Raw genomic sequence first — 24686 nt, 5'->3', positions numbered from 1 at the left:
GTATGGGCCAGCAAATTCTCAGATCACTGTGGATATCAGGAGCTAGGGGATGCTGGGCCATAACCACTTTGGGCCTATCAGAGTGAAAGGTAGAAAAAAAGAGTTGCAGGCCTGGATGACGCCAAGATAGAAAGGAATGATAAGATTCATTCCTGAGGGAAGAGGACCAGAGGCTCAAGCAGAGTTTTTAGGAGAAAGGTTGCTTTGTAAGCTAGTGCCCAGCACCAGTGAAATTCAAACAAACCACGATCAACTGTCAGGAGCAAGGGAAGAAGCTCTGGTTCACCGGGAGGGCTGCTCTTTCAAGGCTCCTCCCAGCTCAATCCAAAGTCCTGGGTAGTAGGTACAGGAGACACCACTGATAGAGGAACTGATGGACAAAATGCCTCTTTGCCCTCAGAGTAGGAAAATACCAGCAACTTAAATCTCTACTAAGAAAACTTAAGACAACTGGGAATCCATGTTGGCTCCGTGAGTGATTACGGAAGTCACAGGGCCCAGGATGGCGCAGCCCTTTAGAGTCTAACGTTGACCCAATTGCCACAAACCCATGAATTCCACCCCCGGGTATATTCCAAGATAACTGAAAACATGACCCCACAAAATCTTGTACTTAGATGTTCACAGCAGTATTTTTCAAAATAGCTACAAAGTGGACATAACCCAAATATCCATCACTGATGAACGGATAGACGCAATGTGGTATAGGCATACAAAAGAATATTATTCAGTCATGCTATGCCATGGATGAACCTTGAAAATACTGTTAAGTGAAAGCTTAGTCACAAAAGGCCATAGATCATATGAGAACATCAACATGAAATGTTCAGGATAAGTAAATTCATAAAGCATAGATCAATGGCTGTCAGAGAATGGGGGACAGAGATGGGGAGTGACTACCGGTGCATACGGGGTTCCTTTCGGAGGTGCTGAAAATATTCTGTAATTAGACAGTGGTGATGGCCACACCACTTTATGAATATACTAACATCGCTGAAATGTACAACATGAAAGGATAAATTTTATGGTGTGTCAATTATATCCCAACAAAGCTGTTTTTTTTAAAAAAAAATGGGTAAAGGTGACCTTCTTTTGTCCTAAAAAATGAGTTAAGGGTTGAGCATTTGCCTAGCATGAGTGCAGCCCTGGGTTTGATCCCCAGCACCCAAAAACAAACAAAAGCAACAACAACAAAAAGAGAAAAGAAAATACAGATGGAGGAAGACCTGAGAAAAAAAGAGCCCATAGTTCTTCTTCTCACCCGAGAATCAGACTGGTCCCAAACAGGTGTCTGACCAAAAAGGTAAAAAGGGAAACACTAATGTCTCCTCCTAGCTGCTACCACATACTCCCTACTGGGGCTCTAGGACAGAAAGAAGCTAACCCTCCAATGTGCTTTATAGGTTTTTCAGATGTTCCAAAGTCAGTTACTTTGAAGTAATTGAATCTTTGCCGAGAACCTTTAAAAAAAAAAAAACCAGAAAACTTAGCAACAGATCTTGTGAAAAATTTAATCTAATAATATCAACCCAAAGCTAAATGAGAAAATGAGCAAAAAAATGGCTAAACATAGAGGAGGGCTGGGAGCTCTGGCCTAGCAAGTATGAGACCCTGAGTTCAAGCTCCAGAATCATGCCAAAAAAAAAAAAAAGAAAAGAAAAGAAAGAAACACACATAGGAGAGATGGGGGACAATTTAGTGTGGCACTCCAATTCCAAGGTGGTAGAGACTGTTACAGAAAAGACGACAGAGAGGGGCTACACGGCATGAGTTCCTTTCTGTGGTCTTCTCACAGCCTCTGCTGGTGTCAGTGACACTTTTGAGGTTCTCCTGTGTGTTTTGTTTATTTTTGTTTTAACAATACAAGAACATGACTTTGCATAAATCATTTCCACCAGTCTTGAGTCCTGATACTCTACTTAAACCTATATTTTACAGTAAATCAATACTTCAAAATTTCATTTATAAAGACACAGCTTTTCTTTAAGCAACTCTGTTCCTGTCAAATCAAGACCACAGAAAAAGCAAATTATGATGATCTGAAACCCAGCTGGGACCATGAGAAACAGATGGGTCAGAGTCTTTAATGCTGTTTCAATTCTTGTAAAAGAAAACACTAACCAAAAAAATTGCATTTTCCTGTCTTAGAAAGCAACAATAAAAATAATTCAATTCAATCTTTTTTTTTAGTGTAAAATCTCAGATTCCTCATTTTAAACATTCAGACATTTTTTAATAAGCTTAACCAAGTCTTGAAACCAGTGTTAGGAAATTACAGCATTTTCTAATTACAATGTAAAAATGTTGTATTTCATGAAAACTCCATTTTGGGTCATATTTTTCATATCCAAAACCAAAATGTTATAAAACATGGTGTAAAAATCAAATAATACCAACACAGATAATATGTGTATCAGCTCCTCTTCCTTTCATTAGAAAAAGAATTCCTGAGACTGCTTGATTTTATGCTTTTCCTCTCAAAAGCACACACCATAGGATGAATTTCCAGCTAAGTGAAGACTCCCGTTAAACTGGAACACACCCAGTGATATCTCTTTATTTTTTCAGTGGTTATCGATCTCCTACAGAAATGTTTACTTTCAACATAAAAAATGAGGCAACAAAAATTAAAGTAGACAAAGAGTAATATTTAAGTCACCATTCAAATGACATTCTTCCCTCAAAGCTACATCTAATACATAAGGTAATGAAGAAACCATCTTCTAAAAAATCTGAGAAATACAGTACCTTGAAAAACAGACTCAAAAAAGTAGCTACAGACTTCAAAGACTCAGCCAGATTTTTATGATTTAATATCCCCAACACTGCCACCAACAAAACTGGATCCTTGAAAAATTAGCTCCCAATGAATTCTCATATTCACACTGCAGAATTTAAACCTGTGTTGTGCTCTAATGCATGTCTGCAGTGTTTTTTTCAAAATATACCATTTATCTGTCAGGTGAAAATTAGTATGTAAAAATACTATGCTGTCCAAACAGAAATATACTTCTTCGTCCATTCATTTGATCATACAACAAATATTTTGTGCCTAATGTTTGCTACTGAGGAGATCTCTCTGCAAACAAAATCCCCTTCCACCTCTGAGTATAACTGAGGGGAGACCGTAAACAACACAGGTGAGTAACAAACCATGTTAGAATGGGCAAGTGCTATGGGAAACTGGAACAGCAAAGCAGGGGAGAGAGATGACATTTCAAACAGGATGGTGAGACAGGCTTAGGAGCCCATATCGTACATTACCTATATTGGTTATTATTTGGTTTTTAAGCCCAAAAACAACTAATATTTCAGTTTTAGGTACTGAGAAATGCGTGTGCAGACTACAAAAATAACAGTACGTATTCTTTATTTGGCTTTGAAATGCACTGCATGAGTGCACCGACCTTTCCAATGTTCATACAGATCTCATTTCCTGACCATCTTCCCTGGCCACACTACTAGAGGGAAGGCAGGTTACCTGCCCACATGACCCCCCGGGACAAGCAAAGGATGCTTCTCATATTTTGGTTTACTTGATGTTTTGTGAGAACTATAACTATAATTAAATTGAAATTCTGGGTTCTCTACAGAATAATTAATAATCAAATGCTTTTTTTTTTTTTTTTTTTTTTTTTGCAGTACTAGAGCTTGAACTCAGGGCTTCACTTTGAGCCACTCCAACAGCCCTACTTTTGTAAAGGGTTTTTCAAGATAGGGTCTCATGAACTATTTGCCTGGGCTGGCTTCGAACCAGGACCCTCCTGATCTCTGCCTCCTGAGTAGCTAGGATTATAGGCGTGAGTCACTGGTGCCTGGCTCAAATGCAATTTGTATGAGGAAATCTATCATTTCTCCAGCAGTTTAGATGTATCTTTATCCCATTAATAATCACTCAAGGTAGCTGGAGCATGAGCAGCCCTTCTTGTCATTCTGTCTTGCATCAATTAAAAAACCTCAGCTATTGGGCTGGGAGTGTATCACGGTGACGGGGGCTTGCCTCACATGGCACACAAAGCTGGGTTCCATCCCCAGCCCAGAAAGGGAGGGAAAAAGCCAACCCATATGTTAGGAAAATGATCACCTTTTCAAATGAGCCCACAGAAAGTGCCTCCCTCCATATATAAAATTCAACTGTAACGTTTCAAAATGAAATTGCCTTACTAGCATTCCATACAATGTTCATGAGACATTTTCTAACCGCAACTTGAAAAAAACAAATGCAAGAGAATAACTGATGTTTAAATGTTTTATTTTGAAGACTTAAGAATCCAGAAGCACTGTAACTGCACCGAGAAAGCCAGCAGATCACAAGTGACACAGGTTATCCAACCCAACTTCCCATCGACGTGCCAGTCCACCCTGATATTCAAGAGTTTATGTTTATGCCAACTGTTTAAGTAACCAAAGAACTTAAATAATGCATCCCAAATGTAGGTATATGGGCAAACTTTAAAAGCACGGAGTTTAACAAGAAATGTTATCACTGACTAAATATATTTTATCTGCGCCCCAAAATCTATGCATATTTGTATGTACAATATAGATATAGATACACATTTTTTTTTTCAATGTAAGGGTTTTTCCCAAGAGAAGCAAAACTGACATATTTCCTTGGCTATATTCAACTTTCGGACCTGTGTCACATGTGGAAAGAACATTTCAAACTGGGTTTGATGTAACTTAAAAGTCAAATAGAGGGGAATTAGATACTTAGTGCTAAGATCTGAATTTGACAAGAGTGAACAGAACATCAGACGTGGCACAGAAAGTATTCAAAGTTTATCATCCTGGCTGGAACAAAAGATGTAGCCTCTTCTGCCCTTTACTTGGTGAACACCACACTTCTTTCCCTCTGGATGTCATGCCGAGGAGGAAACAAGAATTTTTTTTTAAAGCTTGCTAAATTGGAATATGACCACTTCGTCCAGGCTTCTATCAATCCTCTCCTCAAAATTTTTTGATTAAAAAATATATATCAGAAGAACAGATTCAAGTACTCTGTAGACTACACCTAGATTACTTTGCTCCAAGGCCAGGGGAAGATGTTTACGATTTCAAGGTGCATTCAGAAGCCTGCCTATCTCTGCAATGCGTAAGCTTTTCGTTGGCAGGATCGGTCATCATCAGAGCACGTAACGTTTAAAAGGTTAACTGGATGAAGGTTAAAAAACAAACACTCAATTTACTGGTAAGTATTATTTGCCTTCTCACCATACAATAATTTCGGCCCTACAACCCCAAGGCATCAGAGGGGATTCTCTAGCGTCGAGGCCACCTGAGCCCGGCACGATCCACATGACCGTCAGAAAAACTGCAGGAAACGCACATTTCCCACCCAGGGGGAGCCTCGATCGCGAACCTCATCACGATTTCACCTTTGGGTGAAAAGGTGGGAGGGAGGCAAAGAGGGAGGGAGCAAGAAGTTTCAGCCTCCACTCGCCTGGAAACAGACAACGTTTAAAAGACTCGGGGAGGCGGCAGAAAGGGGCAAAGTCGTGGTGTCCACCGTGCAGCAGCAAAAAAAACGGGATCTCGGCAAAAAGGGCTGCGGAGGAGTGGGCGCTTATGTAAGCACACGCCAAAAACTGTGCGTGCACCCCCAGTTTGATGCGCATCTGAGCACGCAACCCACGTCGCAGCACCCGCCGGGGGGGTGCACGGCCCGACCCCCCCGGACCATCTGCTCCCCAAGTACCCCAAGTCCGCGTAGCCACCACCCTTGGGGTGCAATGGGGACGGCCCAGGTGCCCCGCCCAGGACCGAGACCGCTTTCCCCGGGGCATCCGCAGCGCGTGCCCACGTCCTGCGACGCCCAAACCTGGACCCCGCGCCCCACCTGACCTGACCCCCTCACCCGGGGCCCGAACCCCCGCGGCCCGGCCCAGCTCCGACGCTTACCTCTCGCGGCCCAGACGCGGCCGCAGCCGCCGCACAGCAGCCCGGCCAGCAGCAGCCAGGCGGCCGGGGCCAGCGCGGGCGCAGGGCGGCGCAGCATCGCTCGGGCTCCCGGCGCCGCGGCCGGCCCTGGGCGGCAGAGGGAACGGCAAGGAGGCGCGCGGGACGGCGAGCGGGGCCCTGGCAGCCCGAGACCGGCTGCTTCGTGGCGCGGCGAACACCGGAGTCCGAGGAGGAGTCGCCGCCGCGGCCGCCGTGACGCTGGGCCGCGCGCTCCGCCGCGGGCGCCCTCCCTCCTCAGAGCACCGCTTCGCTGGAGGCAGCGGCAGCAACTAAGATGGCGGCGGCGCTCTCTCTCCGGTCCGGCGAGGGTACCCGGCCGGGGGCGGGGTGGCGACGGGAGGGGCGGGGAGGGGGAGCGACGCGCGGCGCGCGCGGGAGCGCGGCGAGTCCGGGAGCGCGCGAGCCCGGAGGCTGGGCGAGGGCGCGCGCGGCGGACACGGGGAGCGTGCGCGCGCCCCTGGGCCCGCCTGCGGAGCCCGCACGCACATCTGCGGGGATGCGCACGGGGGTTGGCTCCCCAGCAGCCGGGAGGGCCCCGGAGAAACGCAACCGTTAACCCCCGGCCACCTCCCGAGTGCATCAACTTCCCATCCCCACGCGCATCCGCGGGCCACGCGCGCTCCCGGGCGGGCGGCATCCGCGGCCCCGCACCTCCCTTCTCGAACCCGAAAGATCTGTCCTTCCCACCCTTCCACCCCCCAGAGCTGCAGATCCCGACGGTAGAGCGCAGCCCAGGGCCTCTAAGAGCCAGCACTCTTGTCACTTTCGGGCAAGTCACCTCGCCTCCTAGAACCTCCTCTGCTAGGTGGAGGTGATGCGAGGGAACTCGAGGGGTCGTGAAAGGGGTTCAAGGACACGATGTCAGCTAACCGCGCTCGGTAGACAGTGCAGCGAGGGGTAGCACGTGCCACGCTGAACCAACCCTGGCACTGGGGGATTTGGGTAGGGGTTGCCCCCAAGGAGTCCTGAATTCACTGAAAAAAAATCTGTTCGTGGCCTTTTAAAGACTGCTCGTGTGCATCGGTTTTCTGAATGACCTTAGTGCGCTTTGTGTGATGCTAACTGTCCCTTGGAAATGCAGAGGTCCCAATAGATAAAGAAGAGCCCTTCTCATGGGATGAGCCCTACAGGGATGTCTGGGGTCCTCCCCTTTCCCTTATGTCCTGCTGGGCCCCTGGGACCACCCCACACTACAGGAAAGGACTGAAGCAGTCTTGGCTAGGCTTTCAGTGAGCCGGGCACTATGCCCTCCATACTTAAACTGGCTCCGTTTTCAGATGAGCAAACCAAGTCTGGAAAATGAAATGACTTCCCTAGTTGAGACAGGTAAGCATTGTAAAAAGAAGAATCGGCCCTCAAGGGCAGGACAGTCACATTAATGACACAACAACAGCAAAAAATTCAGTAGAAATAAAACATTTAATTATTCAAGCTTGTGCTGGAAGAGATACCAGCGACTATGAAGGGCCAGGTTTGGGGCAAGGTCCTGCTGCTGATGGGGTTTATGGAGACCAACTCAGGGTCTGGGGGTGGGCAGGCAGCACTGGAGGTTGGGTGGAGCATGGTGTGTGGAGAACAGAGGATTCGTTTGGTGCAGTTTGGGCAAGAAGCCCAAAACGGTAGATTGAGGCCAAATTGTGAGGTGCCTCTGGATGACAGGATGAGGGGCTTGGACTTGATCCTCCAAGCAACAGGAAGACCTTGAACAGTTGTGAATAGGGCTGTGCTGTGATCTGAGGGAGGGAGTGATTCATAACAGTCCACAATCGAAATTCTCCCCACAAGCATCCTCCCCAAAAGCCTGTGGATTCCATCCTGGTGATGTCTGTCCTTTCCTTGCCATCCCCTCCCAAAAGGCACCTGCTGGTCCCCACCATCTCCAGGCCATCCCTTGACACTATTGCCAGCAAAGGATGCACCTGGCTGCCAGCCTTGCTGTGGATTCTGTCCCTCCCTGGCTCTGGTTCTCATCAGCCTAGACAGCTCCATGGGGCTTCCCACCCCTCAGCCCCAGGTGCCACCCAGCTGGCTTCAGGATGTGCTATCTACCATGGACTTCATACAAATTCATTCTTGCCCAGGGCCAACATCACATGACACATCCTTCCACACCCTGTCCTGAGCCTCAGGACTACCTCCCTCAGGAAGTCCTCCTTGGCAGATCCTCCCTCCCGAACCCCACCTGCTCTAGCCATGGGGCTCTGGCTTTGTAATCTGCTGCCTCTGGGTCTCCACTGACTGATCCATCTAGCCCTTGCCTCCTCCCCACTGTATTCTAGTGGGAATAAACCAGACAGTACAGGCAGACAGAACTGGATTAGAATTCTGGCTCCCCTACTACAAGCAACCTTGGATAAGTTATGGAATTTCCCGTCTCTTTCCTCACCTGTGAAATGAAGTAACATTACCCTCTTCCCAGAGTTGACATATAGTGTGAGATGAGATATATAGCATGTCTAAATAGATGGTAGACTCTCCTTCCCTCAGGAGTAGAGGGGTAGGAGGCTTCTGAGCTCCTAGCATATAATCAAACACAAAGTAGGTACTCAATAAATACCCAGCAATGAACTCAATGAATTGCTGTGTAAGTTTTATTATTGTTGTTGTTGTTGTGCTCACACCTTAGGAGATTAAAAAAAATGAACGCTGCAGGTTTCCCAGGTACTTCTGAGATTCACAGAACACAAAATCAGAAAGGTCTAATCTCAAAGCTATGTTTGGAGTCAATAGGCTGATGCCAAGAGGGAAATTTTAATGTATTCTGTTCTATTAAAAACACAAACAAAAGCTCTTCAGTGGCTAGAATCCTGATCCCTTTATCTTCTCACCCTCATTGTCCCTTAGAGAAACAAAGAGGTAGATGAAAAAGGCCCAACAGCAGGTGGGGCAGACAGACGGCTGGTGAGCTCAGGGCAACCTGCACATGCTGAGATTCTGCCCACATGAGAGTTGATCCAACTGCAAAACTCAGAATCTTAGAAGCCAGAGAAGACAGTAAACTTGACTTCTGGCCTGTCTGACAATAGCCTCAGCCATATTGGTACTTTTCAAAGATCTCCCCTGTGATGGATTGCTAGTCCTTAAAAGGGCTTTGAGATGGGGATTGATCTGGACTTAGGGGGAGCAGAGAGAGAGGTTTTGTCTGAGCTGAGCAAGCTGCTCACAGAGGCAACATCCGGGGCCCTGAGCAGGTGAGAAGGAGCATCACCCAAGCCCATCCTTATCAGGGGAATATGGCTTAAGGATGATATCAGAAGTGCTTTGTTAGCGGGTCAAGGAAGACTTGAACTTCTGAATAAGAAGCAGTAAGTGGAGAGGACACAAAATTTTCCAAGACTCTGCACCCTATGAAAGTACTCTTGCTAATAACAAGAGCCTATGTGACACCCTTTTTACCTGCAAATGACATAGGCTTTAGCCTGCAGCAACCCTTAGAGAAGGGATTGTCGTTGTTCTTGTTTTATAGCGTTGGAGAATGTCAGATTTGCTTAAGAGCACACTGCTAGAGAGCAGGACTCCTGGGGACTCAATTTCCTATGTGTCTGAGCCCAACACAGAACTTCAGCCCGAATTTGAAATGCCCCCACAGATACCCAGGATCCCTGGCTGGGAGCTGGCTAGTGAGCTGTTAGGAGACAGGGCCTCCAGCTCTGACTGCCCTCCCTACAGTTGTACAAGATTGTAGGAGGCAGGTCTCAAGGAGCCTAGGCTCCCAGCTGGGGACTTCATTCCCAGGTCCAGGGTAGCCTCAAGGAGGAGGTGAAGTCGCAGGCAGGAAGGGTCTTGGCCAGCGTGCAGAGCCATTCTCAGATGGGCATGCTATCGTGTTATTACTGTTTTGCACAGTGTGCACTTGGTGAGGGCTTGTGGAATGGACTCGTGGGCAGGTAAGCAGTTATTATAGGCACTCTCCTAATGATGTGCTCAGGAACAAAGCCACTTCAGGGTTGCAATGGGAGGGCAAGAGAATCTGCCTGAGAGCAGCTGACTACAATTCCTGAAAGACCTAAAGTCTCTGCCCCAAAACCACCACCCAGACCGCCTAGAATCCCAGAAAGTGCCAGGTCCCTCCAGGCTGTGCTTTCTGGTGACCTGGCCAGTCATTTCACTGCTGTTAGAAGGGGTAAATCTTTTCTTTCTTTTCTCTTTTGACTTTCTCTTTTTCCTTCCTTCATTCATTCTTTCTTTTTTTTTCAGTGCTGGGGATCAAACCCAGGGCCACCAGCCACAAGGAATAATTAATGACAGGAAAAATAACAGTGTGATTAGGAACAAGATTTCTGGTTGGACAGACCTGGGTTCAACCAATTTCTATCCACACTTCCTTACTTTTTTATAAAATTTCAAAGTATTTCTGTTTAATAGTTATACTACATATATATATATATATTTTTTTTTTTTCAGTGCTGGGGCTTGAACTCAGGGCCTATACCTTGAGCCACTCCATCACTCCACAACCCAGATGGGTTTTCTTTTTTTCTTTTTTTGAGTCAAAAATATTATTTGCTCATTTCTTGCATTTGAAGTATTCTGATGACATCCTTGGCCTGAGATTCTTTGCCATAATCCTTAACCACCACACAACTGCAACCAACCACTTTACAGGGTTTTCCTTCTCCATCAATTTTGCAGAGGGCCTACCCATTCCCCTTGTTTCTTGTCATCAACCTTAATGAGGCTGATTTGGTGCTCAGCACACAGGGCCCCCAACTTGACATACATGGGCTCAGTACAGTTGGATGCACGCACACAGAGATGGGCTTGGCACCTGTCTAAAGCTTTGTCAGCTTTGTAAATTCCATGTGCTAGGCCTTCGTAGATGAGGGCAGCCTTCAGCACCTCTTGTAAAGCAGCAATGTCTTCCTCGGTCACGGCAGCAGCGGTGCAGGTAAAGCCAAATCTTGAAAGCACCCAGGTCTCCTCCGTGCAACTTGGCTGTGACTGGGAAAGAGCAGGTTTTTTCCAAGATAGGGTCTAGAGAACTATTTGCCCCAGGCTGGCTTTGAACCGCGATCCTCCTGAGCTCTGCCTCTGAGTAACTAGGATTACAGGTGTGAGCCACTGGCACCTAGCTTAACTTATCTTTCCATGGTGTTTTTTTGGTTTTTTGGTGGTGGTGGTGGTGGGACTGGGGTTTGAACTTGGCTTTGCACTTGCAAAGCAGGTGCTCTACTGCTTGAGCCACACCTCCAGTCCATTTTTGTTCTAGTTACTTTGGAAATGGGGGGGGGGTCTCTTGAACTATTTGCCCAGGTTGGCCTCAAACTGCAGTCCTCTCGATTTCAGCCTCCCAAGTAGCTATGATTACAGGTGTGAGCCACCAACATAAGCAACGTGTTTTGTTTTTTTTTAAATTATATTTCTCTTTTTTTTTCTAAATAAAAGGCAGCATATCACACCTGCTGTTTTGCTTTTTTCACTTAAGAAAATATCCTAGGCCGAGGGTGGGGTGTAGCTCGGTGGTAAAGTGCTTTCCTAGCATGTGGGAAGCTCTGGATGGAGAGATGGAGAGAGAGAGAGAGAGAGAGAGAGAGAGAGAGAGAGAGAGAGAGAGAGAGAGAGAAATCTTAGAGATGGCTCCATCACAGTATACAGACATAATTCCTTTTCATACCTGCATAGTTCTCCCTTGTGTGGACATACCAGTGTATACTTCTCAGGTCCTATGGAGGAATATTTCTCCCCTGTGGCCATTTGTGCCATTCTACCTCTGTGACCTTGGACAAGGTTCTTAACCTCTCCAATCTCAGCACCCCCTCACTGGGTGGCTGTGAGACACAGATGATCTGAGAGCACAGAGCAGAGAGCATGATAGCCATGCTGGATTAAACATTTGCCATTACGTTCGTTACTTATTTTGTTCATGGCTTGGAGTTTGAAGCTGTTCCATCAGTGGCAGAAACCTCTATCCTTGAGATCTCCAGGATATCAGTTGGGACTTGTGGGTTTGTCTCAGACTCTTTCTAGTATTTTCTATGCCCCTGCATTTGCAAAGGAACAAAGAAAATCCCACACATGAGCATCAACTATCATTGGCCAGCCAAAATTACCAAGGAAGGAAAACCTCATCTTCCCACAGACACCAAGCAGCTTATTTCCTTACCCCCAAATGCGGGACAAAGACTCAGACTTCCTTCTTAAGCTCACTACCTTCCTCCCTCCCTCCCTTGTACTGCAAACCAGTGGCAGCACACCGTCTATTGCCTCCCCTCTTTGGATGTGTGTGGTGGAGGAGAGAGGCAGCTATTTTATTCTGCAGTGGAAATAATACACCCTGTGCACCATGTGTCACACACATGCCCTCTGAGGATGCAACACCAAATGCAATGTACTATATCCTCACACAACTCCCTGGAGGAAAAGGATCGGGCTGGGTCTCCAAGGGGGAAGACAGAGGAGGGAAAATCCAGGGCAGAAATGGGGTCAACTCCCCAACACAGCAGAGAAGCACAGATGCTGTCTGAACACCGCGCAAACAGCATCAAACTCCGAGTCAAGACACCTAGGTTTGACCCGTAGGTCTGTCAGATTTCCTGGAACTGGGGGAGACTGCAGGATGGAGTGATTAAAAAATAACAAAGAGCTGGGCATACAGTGACCCAAACCCATAGTCCCAGCTACTAGGGAGTCTGAAGTGGGAGGAACCCTGAGCCAGGAGCTCAGGCCAGCCTGGGCAACACAGTAAGACCCCCATCTTAAATAGATAAAAGATAATAAACAAAACAGAAGCAATGTCTTACTGTATTATGAGTGATTTTGATTCAGGCAGACCCCAGTAACTTTCAGAAAGGCTAATTTAAGTACTCTGAGCTTTAGTTTCCTCACCTATAAAATGGGCTTAACAATAAAAATAATGCCTCCTTTAGATACTGTGAGAATTAAGTAAGAGGATGCATGGGAAGGGCTTAGCTAAGTGTGGAACACATGGCAGGTGCCCAGCTAGTGGTAAGTGCTGTCATGATGATGATGAAGGTGATGATGTAAGCCTACCATCTACTAAGCAGATGACAGCTATAACAACTAATTCCTGTGTGCATGCTTGTAATCCCAGTTACTCAGGAGGATGGGACAGGGGGATGGAGAGTTTGAAGCCAGACTGGGCAAAAGTAGTGAGACCCTATTTCAAAAACAAAACAAAAGTGCTGCAGGTGTGGCTCAAGCAATAGAGCATCTGCTTTGCAAGCTCAAAGCCCTGAGTTCAAACTCCAGTCCCACCAAAAATAATAATACTAAAAATAAATAAATAAATAAAAACAAAGGGCTAGGGTGTAGCTCAAGTAGTAGAGCACTTGCTTAGCATGCAAGAAGCCCTAGGTTCAATCCCCAGTACCACAAAATTAAATAAATAAAAAGTAAATAATACAACAGTCATGTAGCACTTTAGAGTTCACGTTTGTTAGTACACTCCATTTTTTCAAAGGCCATCTGTGTACATTTGAGCACCACAGTAATCTCCTGGGTAGAAGGGGTTTTTTTTGTTTTTGTTTGTGGTATTGGGGTTTGAATTCAGGGCCTACACCTTGAGCCACTCCACCAGCCCTTTGTCGTGATTTTTTTTTTGATAGGGTCTTGTAACAATTTGCCCAGGCTGGCTTCAAAACTCGATCCTCCTGATTTCTGCCTCCTGAGAAGCTAGGATTACGGCATGAGCCACCAGCAACCAGCTGGGTAAAGGTTTTTATCCACCCCCATTTAACAAGTTCAGAGAGTGACTTATTAAGACTGTCCAACAAAAATAAAAAGATCATCCAGTGATGGAGCACTTGCTTGACATATGCGAGGCCCTGGGTTTGACCACCACCAACAACAACAAAAAATTAAGAGCCAGACTCTGGCCCTCCGGCTCACTTTTTTCCTTGGGGGATACCTCTTTTTCCTCCTTCTTCATCTGGGTAGCAGAGATTAAATACCCCCTAAGCGATCAAGAAATAACAGACTTAGCTCCCACACAGTCTGCTGTGAGCCAGCCCTACACAAAGCATGCTATATGCATTGTCTGATTTCATGCTGACAGCAATCCCACACAATGAATATAATTATTATCCTTCTTTTACAGAGAAGGACATGGGGGCCCAGAGAGGTTAAGTGGTTTGCCCAAAAATCACACAGCTAAGTGTGATTTCTCTGTCCTCTTTACTCTCTTCAGCCCCTGATCTCTCCGCACCTCATTCCAGTTGCAGTGCTGGGGCTCTGGTCATTAGAGCATTGATTTAGAGGATGCAAATGAGAAAGCTGCCTGTCTGACAATGGCAGTCTTCTGACAACCAGCCATAGGTCCTCCAAGAATCCTCAATGAGCCTCCCAAAGCTTGGCTTAGCAAAAGTGGGGAGGAGGCCCAGAGGGGTCTGGGGAAGGCGAGTAGGCAATGCAGTGAGACAGCCCTCGTCCTCAACCCAGGCCGTAAAAGGCAGGGACAAGCTGGTGGCAGGAAGGGAGAGGAGGGGCCGCTAAGGAGTCTGTGAATCATACCCCTACTCCATCCTCTGGCAGGACAACCCCAGCTAGGCTCTGTGATGAATGGGAGAATTAAGTCCGACTGGGCCTCAGGACAGAGGCACAGTCAGCCCTGGTGTGCTGCAGTTAGCTTGAGTGATGGTAGATGGAAGAACAAGGGTGGGAGCCCCAAACACATGGTGGGGTTGGGGAGGCTCTTCCTGGCCCTACTGCTGTGTGGAGGATGTTGCATGTTGAGACTGAAGTTCATGCCAGCCTTCAGGTCTGAGCAAGGCACCTTCCCATGGGAGGAGGCAAGCATGGACAGGACAGTCTCCAGATAGCCTGTCCCTATGGCCATGGGAACACAAAGCAGCTAGGCTTGCATGCTGAGAGGCACAGAAGAAGAGACAGAAAACCAGGCATGGTGGTTCATGCCTATAATCCTAGCACTTGGGAATCTTCCTAAGACAGGAAGATTTCAAGTTCAACACCAGCGTGGGCTACATACTATCACAAAACAGAAACAAAAACCAAACAACAACAAAAAAGATAGCACAGAAGTCCTGATCTGTGACTCCAAAGAGGGCCTGTTGCCCTTCTTCAGCAGTCAGCCATTTGACCTTGAACCTCACCCACCCTCCAGGGATGGAGAGGTTATAGAACTGAGCATCAAGTTTCCAAATGTGACTCAACCCTGTCCCACCTGAGTTCCCCATGTTGCAAAAAACAAAACACCCCCACCCCATTATATGAACCTCTGCATCCCCATGCCAGGGGTATGTCAAGGCCCCAGTTAGGTGACAGTGTCAGGACTTGAGGGAAGGTCTGGAAACCTCACCCCTGCTTCAGGGAGCTAAAGGCACTTTGACATCTTTGCCTTGCCCATAGCCCCAAAGGCCAGGCCTGGACAGGACCCAATCAGGAGGCCCACTAACCATCCCCATGCCAAAGCCTCTCCACAGTTCCCCTCTGAGTGGGGTGAAGGGGAAATAGATGTTAATTTGTTCATTGTTGCTAATTTGAAAAGGAGCACAAACAGCAGAGCTCAGCAGCACAGCTCTGCTGAGGGTGAAGCTGAAGTCCAATTATGTGCTATTAGTGCATTTGCTCTTTGTCCCCAAGGCATATTAATTGCAGATCTGGTATTGTGACAATTAACACAATTAAGGGGTTTGCTTTCTCTTCCGGCAGGCCATAATCCACATGCTCTTCGGCCAAGGAGTTGGGCTGGAGAGACCGAGGGGAACGCCCATTAGAGAGAATATCCATTGTTATGGGTCAAATTATGTTCCCCCCATACCCCCAGAATGTGTATGTTAAAGTACTTATATCTAAAACATCAGAATGTGACTTTATTTGAAGACACGGTCTTTATAGAGGTGATCAAGTTAAAATGAGGCCATTAGGGTAGGCTAGTGTGACCAGTGTCCTTATAAGAAGACGAAACTAGGATATGAACGCACACAGAGCTAAAAGATAGGAAGAGTTTCAGGGAGAAGATGGTTATCTACAAGCCAAGGAGCGAGGCATCGAACACATCCTTCCCTTATGGCCTAAGGAGCCAACTACCAACACCTAGGTTTCAGATTTCAAGGCTCCACACCATGAGATAATAAATTTCTGTTTTTTTTAAGCCCCCCCCAATCCGTGGTCCTTCATTATGGCAGCCCTGGAACACTAGTAGGGACACCTCTGCCCCAGGCAGAGTCACTGAGTAGAGCAAGGGAGGCTGGGAGTGAGCAGGGCACAAGTGGGCTGTCTATGAAGAGGTGAGCTGCATAGTAGCAACAGGTGCTCTGCAGCCTCCTCCCCTGGGTTTATACATCAATGTTTCCTCTTTTCTCCTGGGTCTTTATTCTTCATGGCATTGTGACTGGAGTCTCCTTCCCTCTGTACTCTCTTATTAGTCACCTGGCTCTGCCAGTCCTGGACTTTGTAACTTCCTTCTGCTTTGTCATCCTAGCCTGGTGACAGAGGGATCCCTACTGAGAGAACAAACTAGGTGATTAGCTGAAATCAGGCAGGTGTAGTTAGGATTAAGGGCTGCCAGGAAACTTCCATTGTAACCTGAGCTGCCAACAAATGGCAGAGATGACACCATCCCCCTTAACAACCCATTTCCCCCAAAACTCCCCCCTCCACCAGGACTCAGGTGTGTGGGAAAGGAGGAAATCAAGAAGGACCTAAATGAAAACAGATGAGACCATGATCTGATCAGAAGATCAAGGGCATGGCCAACCAAAATGCTGCTTTCTGCACACCTAATTATCATAGAAAATGAGCTATTCCCAGGATCAAGCAAGTTAAAAGTCCCCAGACTCAAAACTCATTGGCATCCTGCTTGGGACCCCTCTCTACCTCACATGTAAGCTTTGCTCTTTCTCTTAATAAGCTCTTCGTACTCTGACCTTCCATTGTCCATGAGTTGCATTCATCGCACTCATAAAACCAGAATCTTCTTGTGAGATTGGAACCTGCCACAATGCCTAGGGTCACACTACCTTGTAAGGTAAACAAGGTATATGTTATTTTCCAGGTTAAACCAATTGTAATTGTCAGTTATCTGTACAGTACTTCACAGCTTATAAAATTCTTGTCAAATACCTGTTCTCATTCCACATTTACCCCAACCCTAGGGAGCTTAGTATTATCATCTATGAGGCTCAGGAAAGTCACATAACCCGCAAGCAGCAGAGCTCAGACTTGAACAAGGACATCTGATTTTTTATCTAATACTCTCCCTCCATCACAGCAGTCCTCAAGCTATGTTCTAGGAAATAGTTAAAAAATCCAAAAAGTTCTGTGGCCAAATAGGTGAGGGGAAAATCTACAGGAAATAGGTGTCTTTACTGTAAGACTTCTCAGACCCAGACCCTTAGTATACCATGACTGAGAGAATACATAACATTCCCCAGTCTTTCATTTGTTGGATGCCTGCCACTGCAGACAGAGCCACATGCCACCACAATGTCACCAGATCCACATGTGAAAGAAGACTTTTTTTTTTTTTGGCAGTATGGAATTTGAACTCAGGGCTTCACTTCACACTTTCTAGGCAGGCACTATACCACTTGAGCCACTCCACCAGCCATTTTTTGTGTTGGGTAGTTTCGAAGATAGGACCTTGTGAACTATTTGCCCAGGCTGACTTCAAACCGTGATCCTCCTGATCTCTGCCTCCTGAGCAGCTAGGATTATAGGCGTGAGCTATCGGTGCCCTGCAAGGGGACCCTCTTATTGAGATCAAAATGAGAGTCTTTAGCCCAGTACTGGTGGCTCACACCTGTAATCCTAGCTACTCAGGTGGCAGAGAATCAGGAAGATCACAGTTCAAAGTCAGCCCAGGCAGACCCTATCTCAAAAAAAAAACACCACAAAAAAGGACTGGTGGAGTGGCTCAAGGTGTAGGCTCTGAGTTCAAACCCCAGTACCACCAAAAAAAAAAAAAAAATAGAGGCTTCCCTTCTTACTCCAACTATTTCCCTCCCAGTGGCAGGCTGACTGAGCCCCAAGAGTGCATGTTACAGTGGAATTTCTCACCCTCTGGGGCTCAGCCAGCACCTCAGCCCTGTGGTAGACATCTTGTCTCTGACCACACAGCATCCTTTCTTTTAGGAACCACCAATGTACCCCCCCATGGGGGCTCTGGTGATGATGCCACTTTCAATAGCAAGTGCCACCCCACTTGCTATGGGAATATGACTTAATCTCTGGCCACTGTGATTGGTCCACTGGGTAGCACATGACCCAAACACACCCAATCAGAGTCTACCTTGGGATTACTTTGGGCTCTAGGAGAAAGCAGCTTTCTTTCCACAGGCATTGCCAGCAGCCACTTCTTGCAGCAGGAAGAGGCCAGTCTGTGATGGGAGCTGAGAGACCAGAAGGGAAGGTCACAGAGAAACAAGAAGAGATGGTCCTGAGGAGAAAGTGTTCAGGAAGCGCAAGTTTCCAGTTGCAGTCCCCAAGGCCCTGGTTCCTGTGGCAACTGCCTTAGTCCTATGAGAGTCCCTCAGATTCTCCCAGCAATGTGAGCCAGTTGGAGATGGTTTTCTCCAAGCAAACAAACAAAAAAGTCCTGACTAGTACAAATCCCTGAGCCCCATTCAGTAACCCAGGACTGATTCTCCAACCAAAACAGACCCAATAAGAGAAAAGCATGGCATCTCTCCTCCATTTTGTATGTCTTTACGCTAAGCCATCCTCTCTGCAGTCACTTTGCAATCACCTTGGATTCCAGGAAAGACAGATGATAACATCTTCATAACAAGGGTCCGAAACTACCCCCAACAGTGGACCCTCCTCTGGATTGACTACCCTCTAGATTATAACACCCAAACCTCTCCCAGAACAAGAACTGAGACTAACTAGAATACACCTATAACTGGGACTGTTTAGCTATGCATACCTTGTCCCCTGCCCCAAGTTCTTTTGTCTACTTAAACCTATAGCCCATGTCTGTCTTCTGAAGATGGCTGAAGGTAGGCTGAGTTGCTTACTCTACCTCTTCCCACGGTGTGTCCCAACTCATGTGATAAATCTCCTTTCTCTGCCTTCAACATGCCTCTTTGTCATAAATGGATGAGTGGCTGGACTTGGCATGTGGAATCCCTAAAGTTTGGGCCTTAAGTCCAAAACTCCAGTTTCAGATTCAGCAGAGGAGCCATTTCAAGGTCACGATTATTCAGTCACTTAACAAGGCTTTATTTTTAAAAAACAAGGCTTTATGGAGAGTCATGACATGTCAGGTACTGGGGACACAGTAGTAAAGGAGCCAGACAAGGTCTGGCTTACCTCTAGTAGGAGGAGAAAGAGCTAAACAAGCAAAGAAAGAAATTCACAAATAAAAAGAAAAATCAGTGGTATAGTATCAGGGAGTAGAAAGCAAAGTAGAATGGTCAGTGAAGACCACTGTATATGTGTGGTTTGCTGGTGGGGGTTTGCCACTGGCAAACATTGACATTGTATAAGATTTTTTTTTTTTATTTATTTGTGGTACTGGGATTTGAACTCAGGACCTCATACTTGAGCCACTCTGCCAGCCTATGGAGCTGACTTTGTAAAACTGAGAGGCATTCAGTTATGTGGAAGCGCATTCTGGGCAAAGGGAACAGAAAATGAAAAGCCCTGAGGTGGGAACAAGGTTGGCATGTCTGAAGAACAGAGGGAGGACAGTGGCTGGGGAAAGATAAGCAAGGGAGAACAATGAGGGGTCAGAGGAGCCAGATCACCAAGGCCTTGGGAGGGAATATTGAGTCCTAAAGGTCATTGGCAGCCACTATGCTGCAATGTCCCGGGGTGGGGGGAGGAGGCTGGGCCACTTGTGTGACTTCTGATACCATAAAAAGCAAGTGGTTCTCAAATAGCCTTTCAGGGAACCCTTGGATTGGGAGCAGAATAGATTACTGTCTGATCCAGCAAGAGTTGGCCTGTCACATGACTTCAATGGCTCAAAAGATCTCTGAAGCAATCAGGGGAGGTGGGTTATGCTACAGAAACAAAAAGGCCCAAGACCTTCTGGATCTCAAACAACAAGGTTTCTTCCTCACTCATGGAGCATTGAGAGGCCGAGGACTCGGACAGGACCCAGGCTGAGTCCTGCTCAGTCACTGCTGGAGCATTTCAGAATGGCTTATGGAGCATTTCAGAATGGCTTATGAAGCTTCCCCATCACTGCTCCAAACATTTCACTGGCCAAACCAAGTTAGGGTCACACTAATTAAAGGACACCCATCCTCCTACTCAGCCTGATGACCTTCCAGAGCTTAACTTTTAAGCCTCTCTGCACTTCACACAGCATCAGCTCATCCTCCCAGCATCTTGGAGGAGGAGGGGCAGGGCGAATCCCCTTGTTTCCAAACTGGTCCTGGCAACTACAGTCCAGCAGCATTAGTGGGAATCCCACCAGGCTGGGTGGGTGGCTCCAGCCCAAGCTCCCAGGCTTGTCCTGACAAACCAGTCTCCACCTGTTTTCTACTTCTGAAGTGACTTCCTGGGGTCCTCCAGCAGGAGCCAGGGACCAGCAGCCCCATGTAGAGCCACAGGCATCTGTGCCACCCGGCTCTCCCTGATTTCTCAGATGAGTTATGTGACAAGGCAGGAAGAACAGCCCCATGGGCAGATGCAGAAGCTCCGGGGACAGCTTCACTCCCTGCAGGCAAGCTGGGTCTGCCAGTTCTGGCTCAGCCTCCTGCAGGTGACGAAGATTTTTCCAAGTCAATCTCCTCCAGCATCCTTAGCAACACAAGGACAGGGCTGGGTCTCTGCCCTCTAAGCCCAGCACAGTAGGTCTCCTGCTGTCAGCATCTGCAGGTCCTGACCAGATCAGGCCTGGCAGGGGCCCAGCTGGTTTAGGCTGGGCTAGGTTCTCTCCAGGAGCCTGGAGGGTCCTGGATTCTAGCCAGATAGTTCAGGGCTCACCTCTGTAGGCAGCAGCATGAGCTGCAGGCTGTCAGAACTCCAGAGGGAGGTTCTAAGGGGCAGAGTCCAGGCAGCCCCTTCCAGGGTGGGTTATGGCCTCTGCGCAGTCTCAGGTCTTCTTTCTGATGGGGCATGGGCATAGGGGTGGAAGGTTTAGCCAGAGAAAAATCCAGAGTCCCTTGAGCTGTTGACCACCCCTGGTTACAAATTCCCAAAGGACAAGCTGGCAGTAGCAGCCTAAACTGAGAAGGGAAAAGTGGGCTGGAGCAGCAGGACCCTTGCCAGGGTACTACAGGGTTCTTGGGCTGGTGTCTGGCAGCAGTCTTCCTGTGGTAACACAGCAGTGGCCACTTAAGAGGCCTTTGTGGGGAATGGATTATGAGAAGCCTATGAGAATTTGATACAAGCACAGTTGTGCTCAGTGATCTGTAGGCTGTTTGGCAGGGCCCCAGCTGCAGAAGAGGGCAAAGGCAAAATGCAGCACAGCTGCTTTTCCTAAGTTGTTTGTTCAGAGAAGTAGGAATGCAGGTTTCTCTTGTTACAATGTCATGCCCCTCCCCGAGAACTGTTGCTCCACCTCCTTGTTTACCACTGGCTATAAAAGACTCACTGAAAGAAGACGCAGGGGTTTGTTTTTTGGATGGAGATTGATTGAAAGTTTTTTTGATGGGGGATAGATTGATTGGTTGGCTGCTTGAGTTACGATAGAGATTAGAGGAAACATGGGACAGTGCAAGTCTGAGGGCCAAGACTCTAAGAGAGATTATGCTAAAGAAAACATGGGACAGTATGAGTCTAAGGAAAGAGACTTTAAAGAATAAAAAGAAGAAAGACTTTAGAAGCAAAGTTTTAAAGAATAAGAGAAAAGAAGCAAAGTAAAAGAAGAATTATTAGAGAAAAGAAGCAATGAGGCTGTTGTGCATCTCCATCCAAGCACCCAGCACACCTGTCCCCAACTCCATGCATATTTGTCTATCTTTGTCCTTTCAGCATCTCCCATCACTGCCAGTTAGTTTCAGTACAACCAGGAGTGCAAGAAAGCTCCCTAGAGGCCTTGGCCTGTGAGGTGACCTAGGAGACTCCTTGGGACCCTGCAGGGACAGGTGGACCTGTTCCTGCTCAGCCAGGCCTGTCCACACTGGATGCTCAGCTCCCTCTTCAGATACTCATCTTGTATCTTGCTGCTCTGGCTCCTCTTTTTTCACAAGGACACACAAGGATTTCAGCCTATGGTAAACAAAGGGCTATTTTTACTACCCCCTTGCTTCCTTCCTCAGTTTCCTAACTCCTTAGCCAAGGTACACCCCCAGTGCTGCCTTCAGCACACTGCAGACTTCCCAGCAAGCACTGCAGGCTCTCCCCTGCCAGGTTACAGCAGCTCAGGCCACCAAGGTCCCCTCAAGCAGGGCAGGGCCCAGGGTGAAAAGATAACAGCTTTTCCCTGTTCTGAAGCTGTGAGAGGCACAAAGGCACCCCAGGCCTGAGGCGTTGCCCATGACTATAGAGCATCTTAGGCATGAGTCTCTGACTCCTCACCTAGCTGTTTCTGGCACCAACCTGCCTGGACTCAGCCCTGCTCCAGGAAGACCCTGTGAGTGGAGGCAGCAGGGTTTCCTGCCTACAGGGGAGGTCAAAGGTTGGGAGCAGCCCCGCTTAGCCCCAGGGTTACAGTAGCACCTACATGAGGACCTCCCCCCTAAAAAATCAGACCAGATCCTTAGTCAATCTTACTGTTCTGAAATTCTCTGCATACAACACATCCCCTTATTTCCTGAACCCGAGGCAAACTGTACTCTACACCCTGTGCTCCCATCCTCAACATACCACAGACATCTAAGAAGGCAGGCATCTTGGTTGTTCCCACCGTCCAGATTACAGATTACCCACACATGACTAATAAGAGTCTGAATTCAAACCCAGGCTGGCCTGCCTTCCCCCCAGTTTAGCCACACTTGAGGGGAGTTCCAGCCCCAGCAAGCCTCTGCCTCCCCATCCAGAGTGGATGGCAGCCTCCACACTGGGAGCCATTTGGTGGTGGAGGAGGGACAGGCAGGGGGTTTCTGGGTGCTCAGGACATGGCTTGCCTACCTTCCTCCTCCTCCTACTTGTTCTGAAGCACAGCCCGCTGCAGTGGGAAGGGAGCCTCTGGCTGTGACAGTTTATTTTAACCACTTGATCATGATCAAGGATTTAATTTTATCCCTTTCCCTGCCTGGCTGTGATTCTATTTGGAGTTGAAGCAGAAGGTGAGCAGGAGGGTCCCTGGAAGTCAAGGCTCCCACCCCTGGGCTCTGCTTGCTTCCCCAATCATGACAAAGTCCATCTGGGCCCCCACTCAGCTCCACAGGCTTGGGGGAAGGCTGAGAGACACTGCTCCAATTAACCACCTTCTACACAAAGCCAAAGCTGCTTAGCAGAAGCAGAGGCTCTGTGGGGTGGGGAGGAGGAGGCAGCTTGGCCTTGGATTCTACCAAGCAATCACTCAGCTCTTTCATCCTCATCAAATAGTGTTTAATAAGCACCTAACTGGACCTGGCCCTGGGCTCCTCCCCAAGTGCTGCAGACAAATCCTTGAACAGAGAGAGAGGGGGCAAAGGGCCACCCACCACAGTGACTTAATGATGACCTTATGTCTTGACCACCCAGTGTGCACAGGCTACTCTGCTAAGCTTGTCTATAATTTATCTAATTACTTCTCAACAGCCTTATGGGATAGATGCTCTCATTTTTTCCCTTTTTTTCAGTAAATTGGATCATCTACCCCAAGTCACACAGTTGCCACACAGGTTTCAAACCCACTGGTCAGCCTCCAGAGTTCCCACTATAAAACCTTCTCCCCAGTTCCCAGCTATGTAGACATGTTTATACTGTAGAGACAAACAGCATACATCCAAAAGATTTAAAGTAGAAGAGGAACTACTACTAGAAAACCAGCTTAGCTTGGAGGTGAGCTGCTAGATCTGCATGATCAGCTTCAGGTGTGTGAAAGGTAAGTAACCAGAGTCAGAATGGACAGTCAGGTAGTTCAGGATTACACTCACCTCACACATTACAAGGCCGGCCTCAGCGCAGTGCTACACACCTGTAGACAAGTGCTATACAAAAAACACCAGTTGTGTTATTAAAACTGGGACATAGCATAGGAAATAGTTCCATTGCTATAACAAAATACTTGAAATCGAGTAATCTATAAAGACTAGAAGCTCATTTGGTTATGGTTCTGGAGGCTGAGAAGTTCAAGAGCATGGCACCAGCATCTGATGAGGGCCTTCTTGTTGCATTTTAACATGGCAGAGGGGTATCACATGGTGAAACAAGAGCAATCCTGCTAGATCAGGTCTTTTTTTTGTGCTCCTGGAGTTTGAACTTAGGGCCCTGTGCTTGCCAGGCAGGCACTCTACCACTTGAGCCGCTCTGCCAGCCTCTGTCTTCCTCTTCTCATAAAACCTTCATGGGGGTCTCACCCTCATGACTTCATCTAATCCTAATGACCTTGCAAAGGCTCTTCTCCAAATAACATTGACAGGTGGATTTGGGGATTAAGTTTCCAACACAGGAACCTTTGAAGGTCATATTTAAAGCACAGCAGGTATGATGTTTGTGAAAATTCACCTCCTTCCAATGGAAGCAGCATGGTCAAGGCCAAGACCAGGAGTCTTGGCTCTGGGTCTGAAGTCAGCTCCTAGGGCTGTACAGGGTGGGGCATGGCTCCCAAAGGTATGTAAACATGGGTGGCTACCTGCTTTGCAAACTCCTCCTTCCCTGGAGCCTCAGACAGAAGTGTGTTGGGGTGTAGGACGGACTGGGACTGGTTTTGAGTTGATAGCTCTCCTGACTTCCCTGTCCTGTAGGAGAGGCACTGGTGATCC

At 47.5% G+C, this 24686-nt stretch overlaps 1 protein-coding gene and 1 pseudogene across 8 annotated transcripts in view; both read right to left on the bottom strand.

Moving 5' to 3' along the window:
- The window catches only part of LOC109698426 (beta-catenin-interacting protein 1), a 134116-nt gene that overhangs the window by 61914 nt on the left and 47516 nt on the right, over positions 1-24686 (bottom strand). For 2 of the 8 annotated variants that reach the window (XM_074081415.1, XM_074081416.1), the window contains exon 1: positions 5902-6293. The exons of the other annotated variants lie outside the window; for them this stretch is intronic. In XM_074081415.1, the coding sequence (XP_073937516.1) occupies positions 5902-5998 (97 nt within the window). In that variant the 5' untranslated portion in view covers positions 5999-6293. Of the gene's footprint in view, positions 1-5901; positions 6294-24686 lie in introns of those variants that run through there. 8 annotated transcript variants of the gene reach the window in all.
- LOC141424718 (small ribosomal subunit protein eS12-like) lies at positions 7353-11655 on the bottom strand (annotated as a pseudogene).

The sequence above is a fragment of the Castor canadensis genome, chromosome 7, assembly GCF_047511655.1.
Source record: "Castor canadensis chromosome 7, mCasCan1.hap1v2, whole genome shotgun sequence".
Classification (NCBI taxonomy): domain Eukaryota; kingdom Metazoa; phylum Chordata; class Mammalia; order Rodentia; family Castoridae; genus Castor; species Castor canadensis.
Note: the sequence above shows the minus strand (reverse complement) of the source record. Positions and strands in the feature narration are given on the sequence as shown.